Below are 20,845 nucleotides of genomic sequence, written 5' to 3'. Positions count from 1 at the left end.
GGTATAATGAGTGTTCAGTGGACATTCTGATAACCTTGAAGTGGGAGGAGAGCCTCCAAAACAGGCCCTCAACTGGGAATTGGCAACCCTACCTCTAAAGCAGCCATTTTCTCCAGGGGAACTGGTCTTGGTTGTCTGGAGATCAATTGTAATAGCAGGTCCCATCTGGAGGTTGGCAACCACAGGGCCCCTGAACTCAACTCGATGTTTTAAACAGGATATTAAGAGTGACATTCAGATTTCAAAGAGGGACTGGAAAGAGGATGCAAAACCAAACCTACAATTATTTCTACATCAGTTGTGGGCAGACTGGCCCACGGCATGGTGGTTGATTTCCCAGCGGGCCTTGCAGGCGCTGTGGGAACAGGGGGTGTCGTTTCAGAAAGTGAAGGTTGAACAAGTAAAGGGAAGAGAAAGCTCTCTGCACCTGTCTCTTTCTTTGACTAAATACGCGGGGGTGGGGGTGTTAGAAGAGGAAGGCTGACGTGGAAAAGAGCCTGTAGAGGTCGGGAGACTGTTAGCAGCCCTTGCAGCAGCAAGAGCAGCGAGAGGAAGTGGTGGTTTCCCGTGTAGAAATTGGGGCGTAGCCAGAAGAGAGAAACAAGAGATGAAACAAGCCAAGGAAGAAGAAGGAACAAACAAACCGCCCAAGGAGTGTCGGAAGAGAAGGGCAGAACGGCCTGCAAAGCGACGGGGAAGAAAGATGGGGACGCGGCACTGCCAGCGGACGTGGGAGTGATTTTGACCGAGAACGTGAAGGGTGGGGAGAAAGGTGAGGAGAAGAAAAAAAACAGCTGAAGTGACAAAGATGGTTCTCAAGTGACAGATTTCCTACATATGTCACTTCAGTATAGGGAGTGGTAGCACGGCTGGGAAAGACCCCAGCCTCTGAGGCCTCAGATATGAAGCACCACCAGTCAGAGTATGGCGTTCTCAGCTAGATGGAACGAGCCTGATCCAGCTTTGGGTGCGAAATTCAAGCCTGTGATGCTCACACATGCATGTATTTCCACCTGGGTGGCCAAAAACTGGAGAAAGAAATGGCTTTTCCCCTTTAACAGAGGATCTGCAGGATAATATTTAGTGGGTGAGTTTATTTACTTCCCTGTCATGAAAAGATTCAGCTGCCCACTTCTACACATTAGGCCTCTTGACAAGGCATGGGGTTACAAACCCTGAGAAATTCCTGGAGATTTGGGAGTGAATTTATTGTTTTTACTTTATTTATATCCTACCTTTCTCCCCAATGGGGACCTAGAGCAGCTTATATAATTCCTCCATTTATCCTCACAAACAACCCTGAGAGGTAGGTTAGGTTGAGAGCGTGTGACTGGCCCAAGAGGGAGGGCAGAGTATGGGGACAGGAAGGACCCCAGTGGAGCATAAGGCTATGAAGACCACCCTCCACAGCAGAGATTTTCTCCAGTGAAGCTGAACTTTCTAGTCTGGAGGTCAGTTGTGATTCTAGGACATCTCCAGGCCCCATCTGGAGGTTGGCAACCCTACAAGAGGGTCCATCTTGTTTCCTTCAGAGCCTGTGTCAGTGGTGTGAAGTGGAGACAAAGGACCAAAAAGGGAAAGACAAACTCAACCCAAAATATGCCGACAATGTTAAAAGGGCCAAGCTAATCTGAAAATAAAGATGGATGGATGGATGGATGGATGGATGATAGATAGATAGATAGATAGATAGATAGATAGATAGATAGATAGATAGATCAGTTTTTTTATGTAAAACGATTACAGTTTATGTAAAGCTCATGTTGATGTCCTATGTAGTCTGGTCTTCAGATCATTTGTTTTGAATTTTTTAATCTTTGCCATTGTGTACACCGAGAAAGAAAGAAAGAAAGAAAGAAAGAAAGAAAGAAAGAAAGAAAGAAAGAAAGAAAGAAAGAAAGAAAGAAAGAAAGAAAGAAAGAAAGAAAGAAAGAAAGAAAGAAAGAAAGAAATTGACCCTTTTGACACTGTGAAGTGGAGATGTTCACAGCTGCCAAATTTTGCATTTTTTAAAAATAAAAAATTCCATCTCAAGTTGAAGGCAAAGTTTTTCCAAGGGGGGGAGACACAATTGGTCCATCCTAAGAAACCCTAGCCCCCCCCTTCCTGTTTTGCCAGCTTTCATTTAAAAAACAAAAGCGAGTTCCCTCCTTCCAGCGTTCTAGACGATGGCTGCAAAGGAAATGGGGTAACCGTGTGGAGAGATTTATAAAATAATGCTTGGGACTGAGAGGGAAAACTTTTCTCCCTGTCCCATAGTACTAGAACTTAGTGAAGGTTGTTGGCAACTGACAAAAAGGACTTTTCTACTCAGTTAAGGTTGGATTCTATAAGCTTTTCTGCTGGAGAAAATGGGAGGGGGGGATTTTGATACAACTGCCAACGTCCCGGCTGGTGCTGGAGATATCTCAGAATTATGTTGTCTTCAGACTTCATAAATCACTTGTTCATTTATTATTTATCTAAAACATAGCAGCCCCGTGGCACAGAGTGGTTAAGCTGCAGTACTGCAGTGCAAACTCTCTGATCATGACCTGAGTTCGATCTGGGCAGAAGCTGGGTTCAGGTAGCCGGCTCAAGGTTGACTCAGCCTTCCATCCTTCCGAGGTCGGTAAAATGCGTACCCAGCTTGATGACTGGGGAAGGCAATGGCAAATCACCCCGTAAAAAGTCTGCCATGAAAACGTGATGTAGCATCACCCCAGAGTCGGAAACAACTACCTTTACCTTTTTAAAACATTTGTTCCACTTCTGGAGAAAATGGCTGCTTTGAAAGGTGAACTGTATGGCATTATACCATACCACATTCCTTCCTCTCCCTAAACTCCCTAAGCTCCACCCTCAAGTCTCCAGATATCTTCAGACCCAGAATTGGCACACCTGTGTTTTGACCAGCTGAAAGGTTATACTGGTAACCTCGGGATCCCCATAGACAAAAGCTGCCTAGGATGGGAGATGCAGTGAAGAGGAGAATTGGGTCAGATCAAGGGAAAAACATTGGATCCAACCCTAAGTAAATAATGGAGTTGATGGCCAGTGGAGGCAGAGATGGTCAGGAGCATAGATCTCTTTCAAAGGCGGTTCCACAGATTCCTGGGAGATAAGTCCATCCTGGACTACTAGCTGAAGGAAGCTTCCATGGTTAGAAGCAGCAAAACTCTGAACAACAGGGCTGGGAGGCAACATCAGGGAAAGGTAGAGGGGACTAGGTGGCCAAAACACTCCTAGAAATGGCTAGGTTTGCCAACTGTGAATTAGGGTTGCCAAGTCCCTCACGGTTGCCAGCAGGAAACTATTTTTTTGTATGGGGTGTGATGACGTCACCCAGACGTGAAATATTGCGCTGGGCACGTCGCATGGGGTAGAGTTTCCCCTCAAATTGCTAGTGTCCCCACACAAAACCACAGAGTTGCCCACAAATTCCTAGAGCATCCCTGTGCAAAGTGTCCGGTGCATACATTACTTCCAGTGACAGGACTCTTTGCCAGTTTGGTGTAGTGGTTAAGTGTGCGGACTCTTATCTGGGAGAACCGGGTTTGATTCCCCACTCCTCCACTTGCACCTGATAGCATGGCCTTGGGTCAGCCATAGCTTTGGCAGAGGTTGCCCTTGAAATGGCAGCTGCTGTGAGAGTCCTCTCCAGCCCCACTCACCTCACAGGGTTTTGTTGTGGGGGAGGAAGGTAAAGGAGATTGTGAGCCGCTCTGAGACTCTTCAGAGTGGAGGGCGGGATATAAATCCAATATCTTCTTCTTCTTCTTCTTCTTTGGGGGGGCGGGGATCCCCTGGCAACCTCCTCTCTGCCGGCGGGTGAGGGCCTGACAGCCCGGGTATCCCCTGCCCTGGCAGGAACCTGGCAACCCTACTGTGAATTAGGAAATTCCTGGAGACTCAGGGAGGGAGGAGTTTGAGAAGGGAGAAACATCTGCAGGGTATAATGCCAGAATCCACATAGTCTCCACATAGGGTTGCCAGCTCCACAATGGGAAATTCCTGGAGATTTGGGGTTGGACCCCAGAGATGAAGATGTTTCAAGAGGACAAGGACTTCAGCAGCGTATAACACCATAGAGTCTACGCTCCAAAGCAGCCATTTTCTTCATGGGAACTAGGGTTTCCAACTGTGGGTTGAGAAATTCCTGGAGATTTGGGGGTGGCGCTTGAGAAGGATGGGATTTGAGGAAGGAAGGAGCTTCAGTGGGGTATAACGTCATAGATCCCATCATCCAAAGCAGCCATTTTCTCCAGGAGAACTGATTTCTGTAGACTGGAGATCAGTTGTAATTCTGGAAGAACTCCAGGCCTCAACTGGAGCTCGGCAGCCCTGGCCCCACCCCACAGCTCCTTTGGAAGGTCAAAGTGCCAGTGTGGCCAGAACAAGGCCGGGCACTGCACTGCTTGCCCCTTCCTGCTGGCATCCTCGCCAGCACAATCACTTCCTAGCCACCCTGGCAACATGGAGTTGAGGGGGCTCTCAGGAAAGATTCTCCCTATGACCACCAGACCATTTTTTCCAGGCAACTGTGCCTTTCTTCATTGGTCATCCAGGGGCATTTGGTTGGCTGCTGCATGAAGTATGATGCTCAACTAGATGGACCACTGGTGAGACCCCGCAGGGCACTGCTGATGTTCTTACACTCTCACAGAGATAGCTGGCAAACACACTAGGTGCTTGTTTCCAAATGCTATGATGTGTTAACGTTATTAATAACTAACATTACATTTCAACAGCCTAGGCTACCTGTTCATCCTGTTTGTTACGGATTCCTTATTGCCCCAGGCCCTCATTTATAGTTGCTTGCTGCTCATTTCTTCTCCCTGTTCCAAGATGGTTCAAGTTCAAGGACTCGTGGCAGGTCCCAATTTGGTAGACCGGTTTGGTAGGCTGTGCCCTTCATTAGGGTGCTGACCAGAGCTTTTCTGGTAGAAAAAGCCCAGCAAGAACTCATTTGCATATTAGGCCACACCCCCTAACATCACCACTGTTTTGCGCAGGGCTTTTTTTTGAAGGAAAAAAGCCTAGCAGAAATTCATTTGCATATTAGGTCACACCCTCTGACACCAAGCCAGCTGGAACTGTGTGTTGCCAAGGGTTGCCAAGTCCCCCGCAGCCTTGGGTGATGCCGCATGTTGACCACTCTAGCTGTTTCTAGGAAAACTCTATGGTTTTCTCGGATGCTCTAGCAATTTTGGAGGGAAAACCTCTATGGTACAAGTACCATAGAGGTTTTACCTTCCAAATTGCTAGAATGCTAGAGTTTTCCCAGAAACGCCTAGAGCGGCCGGCACACGGCGTCACGGCACAATGACATCACTTCTGGGTGACGTCATTGCACCAGTGACATCGGGGGAGGTTCCCCCTGTCAGCCCAATGTGGGCTGATGGGTTGGGAACCTCTGGGGCAGGAGAACTCCTCCCGGCCGAGGGCCTTGGCAGCCCTAGTTCCTGCTAAAAAAAAAGCTGTAGTGCTGATTCAGCACAACATCTTGTTTTCTGCCCCTTCTGTTCTCATTTAGACAGAGACAGGCAGTTCACTGCTGTTTTCTGCTGTTTCCTTTCTAGAATAGCTCACAGGCATTTCAGGGGTGCTCAGGCCTTGCCTGCTGCAAACTGGGAAATTCCTGGAGGTGTGGGGGGTGGAACTTGGGTTGGGGGGAGGGACCTCAGTGGGGTATAATACAGAGTCCACCTTTCAGAGCCAGTCTGGTGTAGTGGTTAAGAGCAGTGGAGTCTAATCTGGAGAACTGGGTTTCATTCCCCACTCTTCCGTCACATGCAGCAGCTGGGAGACCTTGGGTCAGTCGCAATTCTCTCTTGAGTTGTTCTCTCAAGGGCATTTCTCTCAGAGCTCTCTCGGCCTCACCTACCTCACAGGGTGTCTGCTTTGGGGAGAGGGAAAAGGAGATTGTAAATTGCGCTGAGACTCCGAGTGAAAGGCGGGTATAAATCCAAACTCCTGGTCCTCCTCCTTCATAGCAGTCATTTTGTCCAGGGTAACTAATATCTGTGTCTGGAGGAAAGGCAGGATGGTGTAACATAATCTTGTTAGATCTTGGATGTGATGTGAAATTGGTACTTGGAAGGGAGATCACCAAGGAAGACTCTGCAGAGGAAGGAAATGGCAAACCACCTCTGCTTCTCACATGCTTTGAAGGCCCCTTGCTGGGGTGGCCATAAGTTGGCTGCTGCTTTACAGACATAGTCATATCAATAGTCAGGAGATTTCAAAAGGGGGGGGGGGGGATAGTCAGGAGATCAGCTACAATGCTAGGAGATCTCCAGGCCTCACCTGGAGGCTGGCAACCCTAGGTAAGTGCCTGACAGAAGTCTTGCAAGGGTGAGATGCTTCCAAGCATGTACAGAGTGAAGTTGGTTTTTAAAAAAATTATTGGGGAAAATGACGATGAAAATACACACCCACCCACCTTTATTTCTATTTAGGAAATGGAAGAATCCAGTTCTGGGTGACTGATAATGCTCCTCTTAGTTATTCAGTGGGGGGGGGGGGGAGAGAAGAGGCAGTGAGTGTGTGGATGGGATGGGGGGTTTGCAGATGTGAAGTAACTTCAGTTTGGGCAATACCTACCCTTGTCTGGGGTGGGGCTTAGCCTGGCCAACAGTTGCTGACCTCAACAGGCCTGTGGTTTCGTCTGGAATCTCAGAAGAAAACTGACAACGAATGAGGGCCACCTGTTGGCGGGGACAGGGAAGGGATTCATGGGAAGAATAGGGGGACCAGGCTTCGTAGCTGCTGTCCAGTGTAGCTGCAGCAGAAGACGAGGAGGCTCTACACAGGGTTGCCAATCTCCAGGTTGGTCTGGAGATGTCCTGGAATTAGAAGTGATCTCCAGACTACAGAGAACAGCTCTCTTCAAGAAAGGGGCAACTTCAGCAGACTCTATGGCAGGGGTGGCCAAACATGCTTAACATAAGAGCCACATAGAATAAATGTGATGTTTGAGAGCTGCAAGACATTAACATCAGATGTTTGAGAGCCGTAAGGAAGGAAGGAGAGGTGGGGAGGGAAGGAGAGGTGGAAAGAAATCAACTTTAAATGCATTCTCTAAGCTGCCAACTGACAAGGCAGTGGGGGCTTCAAGAGCCACGCAATATGTGTGAAAAAGCTACATGTGGCTCCTGAGCCACAGTTTGGCTACCCCAGTGTCTTTTCCAGCACCTAACAAGTGTTTTTAGGAAGTGTGGGAGGCCATTCCCAGCAACATTTCTGATTGACTATTAGATATGTCTTTGGCTGTGCATTTAAAAAATATATATAGCTTTGGTGGCAGCAAAACTACAAGGCAGCTCCAGGAAGGTAAACTTTCCCCCTCATCATGAAGTGCTTGAAGATAGAGAAGAGCAAGAGTTCAGTATTACCTTCAAGACTAATAAAATTTGTGGTGGGGAGGAGCTTTACGCAAGTCGCAGTTCCCTGAAGAAGCAAGCTATTGGACTCTCTGGCTCTTTTCTACTGCCACAGATAGACTAGTACAGCTACCCTCAGGGGTCATTTTGAAGAAAAAGAGGTGCCGGAGCTCATTGGCACAACTCATTTACATCTGCCACACACCCCTTGCATCACCAGGAGGTGTACTAAATTATATCAGCTCAGCATCTACCTTAAAATGCTTCTTGAATTATAATTGTCATAATAAAATTTTACTCCCATCCAATGTTCCCTTTAAGCTGCAGAGCCTTGTGAGCAAAAATTCTACTTTGTGAGCTACTGGTATTAAAGTTGTGAGGTACTGGCATTAAAGTTGTGAGCTGCTGCATAAATTAGTGTGCTCTGGGGTCATCCTTCCTGAGGTAAGTCAAAAATGTGTGAGCTGGAGGCTAAATATCTGTGAGCTAGCTCACGCTAACTCAGCTTAGAGGGAACGCTGTTCCCATCATGCTCTTTAAATTACTTTCTCCTACGTGGCCGCAGTGGCATGAGGAAGATTTCCATCGGTCTGCTTTGTTTTGGTTAATATGTTTTGGTTATTTCCCCCTTTTTTTGAGGGAAAAAATATTAGAAAGTTTGTCAAATCTTACAGTTCAGCAAAATTCTCACAGCGGGGTCACAATGGTGCCCAGAAACAAGTACTTTCTTTGGGGTGGTGGTGGTAAGAAAGAGCACAATAAAATTTAGCAGTTCCGGAGCTCCGCTCCTGTGAACTCCTGCCCAAAATGTGGCCTGGCTATCCTTCTTAGATACAGAAGCACTGCCAGAGAGAAAAATGTTGGCAACCTTAAACTTGTCAATGAGCTCAAATATTAATTTTTATTATGGCTTCCTGTTTTCTTTCCATCAGAACACCTCGATGCTGCCGTCCTAAGCATATTTACAAGGAAGTGTGGCTGATAAATCAGCAGGGATTTCCTCCCAAGCTTACCCCTTAGAGATCTCGTCAGCAACTCCACCCATTCTCCCTGGCTGCCTCCTATGCCCGGAACACCCTCTGAAAACACCTTCTGTGGAGCCACCTCTTACTTCAATTCCTCCCCCCCTCTTAAAACCCCACCTTTTCTTTTAAACCCTTTGGCTTAATGCCATAGCCCTCAACCGAAATAACAGTTCCCAGCTTTTTAAAAAAGCTGTCCCTGTTCTTATGCCTTTAACAAAACGTGAACAGAGACTGGGCAGGAAAAAGCTTCCCTTGACCAAGTTCTGGGGTGCCATCAAAGGTACAGCAATAGAGGCGGAAAATGATACCAGTCCTGTGCCAAGGTGAGAGGTGGAGATGAGAATGTTGAACTAAGGGCAGAGAGACCTGGGTTTGAACTAGGGTTGCCAATCCTCGGTGGGGGCAGGGGATCCCCCGGTTTGGAGGCTCTCCCTCTGCTTCCAGGTCATCAGAAGGATGAGGGAAATGTCTGCTGGGCACTCCATTATTCTCTATGGAGATTGATTCCCATAGGGTATAATGGAGAACTGATCCTCGGGTATCTGGGGCTCAGGGCAGGGCTGGGTCTTTTTTAGATAGGGGCATAACATCTGGTGCCTCTCCTCAAAGCACCCTCCAAGTTTCAAAAGGATTGGACCGGGGGGTCCAGTTCTACGAGCCTCAAAAGAAGGTGTCCCTAGCCTTTATTATTCCAAATGAAGGGAAGGCATTTAAAAGGCACATAGTCCATTTAAATGTGATGGCCAGAATTCCCTTTGGAGTTGCTCCTGGCTCCACCCCCAAAGTCCCCAGATATTTCTTCAGTTGTACCTGGCAACCCTATTTCTTCCTTATGGAGATCAGGGCAGTTTACAGCATAACCAGATGAGCTGGCATCCCTGAATTTGCCCCACAAGGATGTGCCACAGTTTTGTAACTCCTTTTAACTGTGCTGTGGAGGGCCTGTTTCAGGTTGTAAAATTCATTTATCCATTTCTATCCCACTTTTCTCCTCAATGGGAACCCAAAGGGCCTACAGTGTTCCCCTCTTCGTCACTTTATTTCCACAACAGCCCTCTGAGGGAGATTCGGCTGAGAGCATGTGACTGGCCCAAGGTCACCCAGAACGTTTCCATGGCAATGTGAAATTCAGCTTAGCCTCCTCATTCATAGTCCCATCCTTTAATTACTACCTCAAGCTGGACAGACTTAGCTATTTCTTTCTGCTCAGTCATCGACTTTAATTTGGTTCCTTGGTATCCTTATAAAATCCTACCTTGTTCTGGCTTATGTTACCCAGCAAAACGTCATTGGTCTTGACAGAAGCAAACAATTACTGTGTAGGCTTTGAAGCAGCCATTTTAGCAAAGCTTATCGGCCTAATTCCTGCTCACCCCACCCCCTCTGACTTCCTCTCGGACTCTAGGAGCTCTGGCTGCCAAGAAGTTATTCCTTGTTTTCATGTTTTAGGATTAGGGTGGAAAACTCTGCTTCTCTGCATCGTTCACTCGAGTCTCCTGTCGAGCAAAGAAAATGGAGCATGAGATGGAAGTGATGGAAGAAGGCGAGAGGCTGTTGGGTGGCCAGCCTGAGACAGAAGCGGCAGGACAGGTACGGGGCATTCCCTGCAACCCTCCAGCTCTCAAAACAAAGGGTAGAAGGCCCTCGCCCACAACATACCTGGTGTGTTTTTATCCCACCCTTTCTTCCAACAATTCCTGCACCACCCTCCATTTTATCCTCACAACAATCTTGGGAGGTAGGCTAGGGATTGGGTGGCTTCCACATGGGGACAGGCTTTTATGCTTTCCCATAGAGTTGCCAGGAACAATTCAAGAAATATCTGGGGGCTTTGGGGGTGGAGCCAGGAGACTTTGTGGAGTATTATCATCTATGGCCACACATAACAGAGATCTTTTACAGGGAGCACTGTTAACTTGTATTTGACTGCCATCTTGGAAACTGTAGTAGCTGATGTTTATATAGGTTTGAACCTTGTGTAATTATTTTTAATTGACTTAAATTTATTGTTGTAGCTCTCGCTGAGCCCTGCTTTCCAGTGAGGGTGGGTTAGTAGAAATCTAAACAAACAAAACGAGGCAGGTTTCTCCAGCTTCCCTGCCCCAGTCCCTTGGAAGTGGCCGCCTTCCTCCCATCAGACAACAGGGTTTTTGCAGGGTTTTTTTTTTAATGGCACTAGAATATCACCAGATTCATATACCATTGTTACTATAGTTGTATCCTGTTCTTTGGATTTGCCACTTTTTAAAGTAATTCTCTATGCTCTTCTCCTGCAGAGATAGGTCTTTTTTTTTGAGCAGGAACGTACAGGAATGCAGTTCTGGCTAGCTTGGCATCAGGGGTGTGGTCTAATATGCAAATCAATTCTTGCTGGGCTTCTTCTACAAAAAAAAAAAGCCCTTTTTTCCCCTTGTATCTCCTCAAGGGAGAGGGGGATAGAGACAACTTAAAACAAAACAAAACAAAAAGCTGAGAGAACCTGCTGCATCTATTGTTAGTTACAATGAGAGATCAATATGATGATATTCTAGTGCCTAGTCTGGCATTCATAGCCTGTGGCAAACTAAATGTTGCAAGAAACGCAAGCCGCTGTTCAATTTACCAGGGGTTTCTCCTTCCCTTCCTCCAGTCTGCTCAGAAAGCAGTACGTAGTTCTTCCTACCTTGCTTTATTCTCCCAACAACCCCATAAGGTAACTTAGGTTGAAAGACAGGGCTTGGTCTGTCCCAAAATCACACATTAAGCTTCATGGGGCAGATTTGAATTCAGGTCTTCCAGATGTTAGCCCAGCACTTTAATAGCAGTGTCAGCAAGTAAAAAGGCTGCCGAAGGAGAAAGCTTCACTTGTTGAATTTCTGCCTCCCTAGTGTAGATGACTGGGGAAGGCAATGGCAAACCACTCCGTAAAAAAGTCTGCCATGAAAATATCATGATGTGACGTCACCTCAGAATTGGAAATGACTTGCACAGGGGACTACCTTTATCTTTACCTCAGCTGTTGCTCACCTAGAGATGGTACGTTTCCCTTCCAAAGTTATGAAGCTGTGGAAGAGACTGTACCTGGAGGTGCTTCTTACCAGAGTTTTTTGCTGGCCCTCCTCCATTTTCTGTCAGGGGGCAGAACTGAGCTGCCAGTTGCTATGGCGAGCCTTGGGCCTTTTAGAGACGGGCACCATCTCCAGGTTGACTTCAATAGCAGCTACTTCTGTAGATGTTAGCCAATGACCAATCTGGTGTCCCGGCCTGCAGTGAACACTGTTTCCTGCTGATGCCTGAAGATGAGGATTCATTTATCTCCCAACTAGGGTTGCCAGGTCTGTGTTGAAAGATACCTGGAGACTTTGGGGGTAGAGCTGGAAGGGGGCAGGGTTTGGGGAAGGGAGGCGCCTCAGTATGGCACAGTGCCATAGAGTACTCCCCTTCAAAGCAGCCATTTTTTCCAGCGGAGCTGACCTCTGCCTGCCGGAGATCAGTTGTAAAAGCGGGAGATCTCCAGGCCCCACCTGGAGGCTGGCAACCCTACTCCCAACCCATCTGCAGCCCTGCCTGAGGAAGGAGCAGTAATTCTAAAAAAAAAGACCTTTTATTATTTCCAACGCCACTCAGTCTCCCAAAGTATTCCTCTCCCAAGCAGATGTTCTATTCCTGTCCTGAGATCTGCCTTTTTTCTCCGCCCCCCCCCCCTCCCCCCCCCCTCGCTTCAAGACTTCCTCTCAAGAAATTGCTGACATCATGCAGAACCAGGAGGCTGTCCCGTGTCTCATCAGGCAGAGATCTCGGCAGCGGCACAATCCCGCCCGGCCCTGGAAGTCGCTGCCTGCCACGCCCACAGGAGGGCTAGAGGCCGACCCACCAGGTAGTACGGCTTGGCTCAGTCCTAACAAGGTTGCCAGCTCTGGGTTGGGAAACATCTGGAGATTTGGAGGAGGGAGGGGTTTGGGGAGGGCAGGGACCTCAGTGGGGTACAACGCCCTAGAGACCACCCTCCAAAGCAGCCTTTTTCTCCAGGGGAAATGATCTCTGTCACCTGCAGATCAGTTGTAATTCAAGCAGGGGGTGGGGAGAGCTTGAGCCAAAAGAATTGAATCAAGAGACCAAAAATGTTAACTGCAAACCAGTAGGGCCAATAATAAACCTGAAGGGCCAATAATTAAAAACCATATGTAAAGCCTATATGTTATCAAAAATACATTATTTATTATCAAATGGTTAAAATAATTTCGGGGTCCAATTGCACATTATGTTTGGTACATTGACTCTGATTGGTAGTTTGCACCTGTCCTCGGTCGACCAAGACTGAAAGAAACATCATATATGCAACTGACTAAGTCATATGGCCAGATTAAAGGAGGCCTCACATATAGGGCTGCCAAGTCCAATTCAAGAAATATCTGTGGACTTTGGCGGTGGAGCCAGGAGCAAGGGTGTGACAAGCACAGTTGAACTCTGAAGGGAGTTCTGGCCATCACATTTAAAGGGACCGCACACCTTTTAAATGCCTTCCCTCCATTAGAAATAATGAAGGATAGGGGCATCTTCTTCCGGGGCTCATAGAATTGGACTCCCTGGTCCAATCCTTTTGAAACTTGGAGGGTGTTTTGCGGAGAGGCATTGGATACTATGCTGCAAATGTGGTGCCGAAAAAAACAGGCCCCTCAGAGCCCCAGATACCCACTGATCAATTCTCCATTATACCCTGTGGCAGGGGTGGGGAACCTTTTTTCTGCCGAGGGCCATGTGGATATTTATAACATCATTCACGGGCCATAAAAATTATCAACTTAGAAAACAGTGCTCCACTGAGGGAGAATGATTCAGGCCAGCAAAATTAATGCAAATAATTGTTTTGCTATTTGAAGTCATGTGGGGAGAGCCTAATCTGGCACATGCACACACCTGGCCCACCGCCCTAAGCAAATGCATAGGTCCAGGGCTTTTTTGTAGAAAAAGCCCAGCAGGAACTCCGTAGCATATTAGACCACATCCCCTAATATTAGCATATGAGGTCACACACTTATTAGCTTATTAGGCCACACCATCTGGGATAATCAAGTGCAAACCGAACTGTGACAGTAACTTTTCCAGGCCCTGCAGCAATTCTGGCCGGCCAGCCAGGCCCCAAGGAGGCTGCCGCACAGTACATTTGGGCCCTGTGATCCCTGCCTGGCCCTGGGGAGGCCACTGTACAGTGCAGCTGGACTCCACGATCCTCGCTGGCCTGCCAGGCCCCAGAGAGGCCGCCACATGGCTCGGTTCGGTCCAGCAATCCCTGAGGGACATACCAAGTGACCTCGAGGGCCGTATACGACCCTCGGGACGGAGGTTCCCCACCCCTGCCCTATGGGAATTGGTCTCCATAGGGAATAATGGAGTGCCCAGCAGGCATTTCCCTCCCCCCCACCCCCGCTTTCTGATGACCCTGAAGATGGGGGAGGGCCTCCAAACCGGGAGATTCCTTGCCCCCACCTGGCGATTGGCAGCCCTACCTCACAAACATTATTTTGCTTTCTGTTATTTATATTTGATTTTTTTTAATTCCTTTCATGATTTTTTAATTCCTACATCAACTTGTATATTGTGTCTGTATATTTTTTTTAATCTATTGTATCATGAGCTTTTATGCACAGACATTGCTGACCATTGAAGAAGGCGAATTTGGGCCAAAATGCATCAAGTCGCAATAATTCCCTTTTGAACAGTATTTTGATGCTGTAAGTTGGGCCCATTAATGTTTTTAACCATCTGATAATAAATACATGTATTTCTGATAATATTTCGGTTTTGTACATAAGTTTCAATTATTGGCCCTACATCGGTTTGCAGTTAATCTTTTTGGTTTCATCATTCCAGGAGATCTCCAGCCATGACCTGGAGACTGGCAACACTGCTCTGTCCAGCTGCTCTCTAAAGTGGGGGTAAGCCTTCCCTGGCATGTGGGCTGAGTGGCAGGTCAGGCCATGCCAAATTTATGCTGAAGCAACTGTGAGTGACACGAGAGCAGGCAAGCAGTCTGGCTGATACTACTCAGATCCCAGATTTGCACGACCACCAGCTAAGTCTAAGGTGAAGCCCCGAAATGTCAGCAGTGTGCCAGAAATGCTCTTGCCAGGTACACAATCCCCTGCCTCGACACACCAACATCTTCACAGGTAGACACTGCATTTCCCCCCCAGACACTTGGGCCAAAAAAGTTGCCAAGTCCAACGCCAAGATTGCTGGCTTCACTCCCGGAACCTGCTGCTTATCACCACAATTCATCTATAGCCGTGAGCCACTGAACATGCCGATCCCCAGGTGGCCTGTTGATTTCTGCAGCCCAAAGTTCTGTTAAAGGTGCAGGGGTGGAGCAGATGAGGTTTCCTGGTCCGCTGGCATCCCTAATCTGGAACTGGAATACTGCATGTGGCAGAATTTTGAGAACTTTTCGATTTTTTTTTTAGCCTTCAGTGAATCAGCATTTTGCTTTGTAGCAATCTCAGTCAGCCTAGAGTTGCCAACAGACCAGAAGAAAAATTGTCCCTTTAATGCGCACACAAAGCGGCTTCATACTGAATCAGGCCATTGGTCCATCGAAGTCAGTATTGTCTCCTCACGCGTACCATGGAGAGGGTCTGTGGCTCGGTGGTAGAGCCTTTGCTTTGCATTCAGAAGGTCCCGGGTTTAATCCCTGGTGTCTTCACTTAAAAGGATCAGGTAGGAAGCGATCACAGAATCATAGAGTTGGAAGGGGCCATACAGACCATCTAGTCCAACCCCCTGCTCCATGCGGGGAAAAATTAAACTTCCACGCCCTGTTTGAATGTACGTTCTTTGAGAATATAAGGGATCACTGTATTAAGCCCTTAATCAACCAACCATCCCTCTATACCAGGGGCATTGAACTCATTTGTTATGAGGGCCGGATCTGACATAAATGAGACTTGTTGGGTTGGGTCATGTCAGGTTGGGCCAGGCCATGTATGTACCTATTTAAGATTAGGTAGCCGAGATATAAACTTTATAAAGCACACAGACAAACACAATTAAATATATATACATTTTAAAACTTAAAACATTAGCACTCACTGGTCTTAAAGGTGCTCTCTTTGTATTTCTACCATGGGATCCAGGAAATTGGGCAAAGGAAGATGTGGCTCTTTCCTTCTTTCTCCAGGGGACTGGGGGGGAGCCTCAGCCAATAGAAGGAAGAGAGGCTTGGCTCAGTAGCTCTGCTGTGTGATTGAGAGCCTAGAAAAACAAGCTCTGCCTCCCCCCTTCCTCCCCAAGGGAGGAGCCTCAGCCAATGGAGAAAATAGAAGTTTTGCTCTGTAATTCCTGTGCAATTGAGCAAGCCTTGCAAAGCAAACTGTTATTCGAAAGGAAGCAAGATATAGGAAGAAGGAAGCAGATGACAGCCAGTTGCTCGGAGGCCTGATAGGAGCTCTCCGGGGGCCTGATTCAGCCCCCCGAACTGCATGTTTGATACCCCTGCCCTGTACTCTAGAAACCATGGCTCTTTTGCTCAGCAATGCGCACCCTAAGTTTACTCTAGCAACTTCAAGATTTGTCCTAGTGATGTGGAAGGCCTCTGCCTGAGGCCCTGGAGAGCCGCTGCCAGTCTGAGTAGGCAATACTGATCTCGATGGAGTGATAGTCTGATTCGGCATAAGGCAGCTTTGTGTGTGTTCACGTCTGATTGACAGCAGCTTTCCAGGGTCTCAGGCAGAGATCTTTCATATCACCTGCTCCTTTTTAACTGGAGATGCCAGGGGTTGAACCTAAGACCTTCTGCATGCTGGGGGTTGAACCTGGGATCTTCCACTGACCACAGCCCTTCCTAGAGACATAATTTATCCACTGATATTATTTACCTCTATGCCATGAAAAGCTTCAGCTCCTTATTTCTATTAAAGGGGCAGGACATCAGCTGCAGGATGCAGCTAGTTGTCCCAGGATGCAAAGAACCACCATCACCTTCTTCTTTCCCTCCCAGTTTTCTCCTCCATGACCTCCCTCCAGGCCGAGGAGTTCTTTGACATGGTGGCTAAAGTCCAAGCCCGGAGGCTCAATGACCAGCGGGCTGATTTTGCAGGGCCTGAAGGCACAAGTGGCGAGAGTGTGGCTGTCTCGGAGGACCAACTCTATGACACTATCTTGGCTCATCAGGTGAGTCTCTCAGTCCTTAAAGAATGTCTCAGGTGATGCATTAGGGAGCTGTCTAGGGTGAATTTTAATAGAGGTTGGAATTTTGCCACAGTAATAAAGGTAGGCTTTATTATTGAGGCCTACCTTAAGAACATAAGAAGAGCTAAGGTTGCCAATCCCCAGGTGGGGGCAGGGGATCCCCAGGTTTGGAGGCCCTCCCCCCGCTTCAGGGTCATCAGAAAGAGCGGGGGGGGGGGGAGGAAGGGAAATGTCTGCCGGGAACTCCATTGTTCCCTATGGAGGCTGATTCCCATAGGGAATAATGGAGAATTGATCCATGATCATCTGGGACTCCGGGAGGGCAGTTTTTTGAGGTAGAAGCACCAGATTTGCAGCATAGCATCTGATGCCTTTCCTCAAATGACCCTCCAAGTTTTAAAAGGATTGGACCAGGGAGTCCAATTCTATGAGCCCCCAAAGAAGGTGTCCCTATCTTTCATTATTTCTAATGGAAGGAAGGCATTTAAAAGGTGTGTGGTTCCTTTAAATGTGATGGCCAGAACTCCCTTTGGAGTTCAATGATGCTTGTCACAACCTTGGTCTTGGCTCCCCCCCCCCATGTCTCCTGGTTCCACCCCCAAAGTCTCCTGGCTCCACTCCCAAAGTCCCCAGGTATTTCTTGAATTGGACTTGGCAACCCTAAGAAGAGCCCTGCTGGATCAGGCCAGTAATCCATCTAGTCCTGTCTCACACAGTGGCCGACCAGTTCCTCTGAAGGGCCAACAACAGGCATAGAGGTCGAGGCCTTTCCATGATGTTGCCTCCCACCTCTGGGATTCAGAGGTTTAGTGCCTTTTAATGTGGGGGCTCTCCTCAGTCATCATGGCTAGTAGCTGTTGATAGACTTATCCTCCATGAACCTAATCCCCATTTAAAAGAAAATACGAACCTAAGAATAGCCCTGTTGGATCAGACCAATAAGCCACCTAGTCCAGCATCCAGTCTCACACAATGGTCAACCAGGTCCTCTGGAGGCCAACAACACAGCATAGACACCAAAGCCTTCCCGTGTTGTTGCCTCCTAGCTCTGGGATTTGGAGGCTTAATGCATCTGACTGTGGAGGTTCCCCTCAGTCACTAGGGCTAGTAGGGTTGCCAGCCCCTGGGTCGCAGTTGGGGATCCCCTGGTTTCAGGGGCTTTTCTATGTGAATGAGCTGGGGGGTGGGGGAAAGCCCTCCCCAAAAGTAATGTCATCATGATGGGGATGTCACATGGGGGACGCTCTGGTTTTTGAACCAACTCTATCGTTTAAGCTGGATGTAACCATATTTTGCCTCAAAACCAGAGCGTCATTGTTCAGTGTCCCCAGCGTGATGATGTCACTTCTGCATGACGTAATCATGTTGGAACATGGCTGCTGGGTGATGGCTGCTGGGGTCGAGATTTCCACCTGCTGTCCTGCTGGCTGGCAGCAGGCAGGAGCCCCCAGTCCCACCTTAAAAAGTAGAGAAAATTATTTATTCTGCTGCCTTAAATAACAGTATTTATTTAAAATATTTATTAGCCACCTTTCTTCCTTACAGATGTCAAGGCAGCGCACAATATTATTATCAGGGCTTTTTTTTTTTTTTTAGCAGGAACACAGTTCCAGCTGGCTTGGCACCAGGGGGTGTGGCCTAATATGCAAATCAGTCCCTGCTGGGCTTTTTCCTACAAAAAGCCCAGTGTTAAATAATGTTGACATCAGGAGGTGTGACCTAATATGCAAATAAGTTCCTGCTGGGCTTTTTCTACAAAAGTCTTGATTATTATTGTTATTGTTGTTATTATTTCTTATTCAGTGGAATTTAAAATTTTAAAATCACAGTTTCTGACTGCTTTAATCAAACACAGTTTTAAATAAAAACTGCAGCTGCTTCTTAAGATTGCCAGTGAGGGGGCCAGGAGCACCTCCCTGAGAGGTTATGCCACAGTTGTGGGGCTACCAGCAAAAAGACCCTCTCTTGTGTACCCATCAAATGAGCTTCTTTGGCTGATGGGATAGTCACCTCTCTCTGTGATCTTAATTCCTGGGCAGGAACATATGGGAGAAAACGGTTCTTCAGATTCCCTGGTTTCAAACCCTTCAGATACCCTGTTCCATCCATTCCACAGCAGGAGTCACTCATTCCTCTTTCCCCACAGAGCCAGCGTCTGGAGGACCAGCGCACGGAGCCCCCCATCCCAGTGGGTGTTCAAGGATTGCTGGATTTGCTACTCAGAGCCCAGGGGGCCCGGATGGAAGATCAGCGGTCAGCTCTTCCCCCTGGCCTCGCTGCAGTAAGACGTTTGCCTTCCCCAGCCAGAGTTTGAATCCATCTGAAAAGCTGCAATTGTCATGACTGAAGACCCACCACTGAAATGTGTGAAGCTCTGTCAACTTATAAAAGCAGTCAGGGTCTCTGGAATCAAGAGGGGGAAATGCCATCCTGCAGTAGCATATGTAAAACCAATGCAGGCACTCTCCAACGCAACAGATTGCTCATCACTTCCTGGCCAAGATTTCCAAGTAAATGGATCTACCTCTTCTCCAACTATCCCATCTATCAGCAGAACACCGCCACTAGCAGCAGCAGAGGCTCAATACCTGCATTAGCACCACCTTTCAAGTTTCATAGAACTCTTCTTGAAGCTGAATGTTAATTTAAAAAGAGAGAGTTCAGAGGAGAAGAGCCAAATGCCCTGATAAAGCCCTGGTTTTCCAGGAAACTCTTTGCAGACTAATTCAGCTTGTTTCCACCACAAAGGATCTCCAGTTGCAGGAGATAGTTCTGGTATTGTGAAATTGAGACTTCAACTAATTGCACGGGGTGTGTGTGTGTGACAGATTCGCTTTCGCTAAATTTGCTTGTAAAAATCAATTTTATGTACTTCTCACTGGAGGAGGTTTTTTCTTTTTTTTAAAGCAAGACCCTCCAATCTAGGTACTGTTTCATTTAGAAATTTCATCCTGCTTCCACACTTTGCATTACTGAGTGGTTTGTGTTCTTTGGCAATTAACTACCAGCAAACTAGAGCTCTACAAACAGAGCTCTTTCCCCCAAGAACCTTCTACAGTTTCCATTCACATTGTCAGTGTGTAAATAATTGGCATAGTGTCAGTGGGCACAGCCAGTGCAGTGCAGACAGGGCTGCCAACCTCCAGGTGGGACCTGGAGATCTCCTGGAATCAGAACTGATCTCCAAACGACAGAGATTTTTTTCCCACAAAGGAAATGGCTGCTTTGGAAGATAGACCTCTATGGCATTATATCTCACTGACCTGCCCTCCCCACACCCTTACCTGCCCAGGCTCTACCTAAAATCTCCAGGTATTTCTTGATCCAGAGTTATAAGTATAGACAAGTTGTAGATTTCTGCTTCCCTCCTGCCTGCCCTTTTTGGCCTGTAAACATGGGAACAAATGCAAAGTTCTTCATGCCATTTTTTTAAAAGGAGGCGAATGCACAATTAAAACCTGAGGACTTTATTCCCTTCCGACACGAATTGCACCCAGTTGTGCTACAGCCCCATCTATAAGCTCCTAATGCATCTCTCCAGCCATTGTTCAAAACTACTCCCCAACTCGCTGAGGTTCAAAACCCAGCCCAAACTGCTGTGCTGCTGTGACTGCTAGGGTTGCCAGTCTGTGTTGGAAAACACCTGGACACTTTGGGGGGCGGAAGCGGGGTTTGGGGAGGGGAGGAGCCTCAGCCATACAGTCCACCCCTCAAAGCAGACATTTTCTCTAGGGGAGCTGACCTCTGCCAGCTAGAGATCGGTGGGAAAAGCGGGAGATCTCCAGGACCCACCTGGGGGCTGGCAACCCTAGTGACTACTAATTCAAAAGTTTGCTCCTTTTGCTCAGTCTTGCCCTGCTGTGTTCGGAATAGAAATTAATTTGGTTTGTTGTTGGGGTGCTTCTGTGCAAAAAAAGGACCAGCTTTTTAGGAATTATGACATTGGAAGAAAGAACCATGTTGCAGCAGAAGCTGGGTGTGGCAAAGCTGCAGGTAGCAGGTAATGCAAGATGGAAACTGAAAGGTGTGGATTGCATCACGGTACACTCTGCCCACAAAAGGCAAGGCAATTGGGCTACACATACAGAAGTTAGAATCTAGTGGCACCTTCAGGAGCAACAAAGTTTTATTTCTGGTATAAGCTTTTGTGTGCACCTTTAAGACCAACTAAGTTTTATTCCTGGTATGTTTTGTATATAGATTCCTGGAATAAGCTTTGTATATAGATTCAGCTAACCAGCTGAATCTATCTACAAAGATTGTTTGAAGTGATGGCTGAAATCACCACAACTG

General features: G+C 47.4%; 1 protein-coding gene across 2 annotated transcripts; it reads left to right on the top strand.

Moving 5' to 3' along the window:
- The first annotated feature begins 655 nt into the window (after nucleotides 1-655).
- GPSM3 (G protein signaling modulator 3) lies at nucleotides 656-19,519 on the top strand. 2 transcript variants are annotated; one of them, XM_060238962.1, is made up of 5 exons: nucleotides 656-772; nucleotides 9,839-9,979; nucleotides 12,095-12,245; nucleotides 16,362-16,534; nucleotides 18,699-19,519. In XM_060238962.1, the coding sequence occupies exons 2-5, from the start codon at nucleotides 9,902-9,904 to the stop codon at nucleotides 18,864-18,866; spliced, it is 570 nt and encodes a 189-aa protein (XP_060094945.1). In that variant the 5' UTR covers nucleotides 656-772; nucleotides 9,839-9,901; the 3' UTR covers nucleotides 18,867-19,519. The 2 variants fall into 2 exon arrangements, with proteins under 2 accessions (XP_060094945.1, XP_060094944.1); XM_060238961.1 differs by having other exon boundaries at nucleotides 657-772; nucleotides 12,095-12,248.
- The last annotated feature ends 1,326 nt before the right edge of the window (nucleotides 19,520-20,845 follow it).

The sequence above is a fragment of the Heteronotia binoei genome, chromosome 5 (assembly GCF_032191835.1).
Source record: "Heteronotia binoei isolate CCM8104 ecotype False Entrance Well chromosome 5, APGP_CSIRO_Hbin_v1, whole genome shotgun sequence".
Taxonomy (NCBI): domain Eukaryota; kingdom Metazoa; phylum Chordata; class Lepidosauria; order Squamata; family Gekkonidae; genus Heteronotia; species Heteronotia binoei.
Note: the sequence above shows the minus strand (reverse complement) of the source record. Positions and strands in the feature narration are given on the sequence as shown.

Coding starts and splice junctions, on each gene's coding strand:
- GPSM3 (XM_060238961.1), top strand. CDS start 9,902: ATGGAGCATGAGATGGAAGTGATGGAAGAAGGCGAGAGGCTGTTGGGT. Junction 9,980..12,094: donor AGACAGAAGCGGCAGGACAG/GTACGGGGCATT, acceptor CCTCGCTTCAAG/ACTTCCTCTCAAGAAATTGC. Junction 12,249..16,361: donor AGAGGCCGACCCACCAGGTA/GTACGGCTTGGC, acceptor TTTCCCTCCCAG/TTTTCTCCTCCATGACCTCC.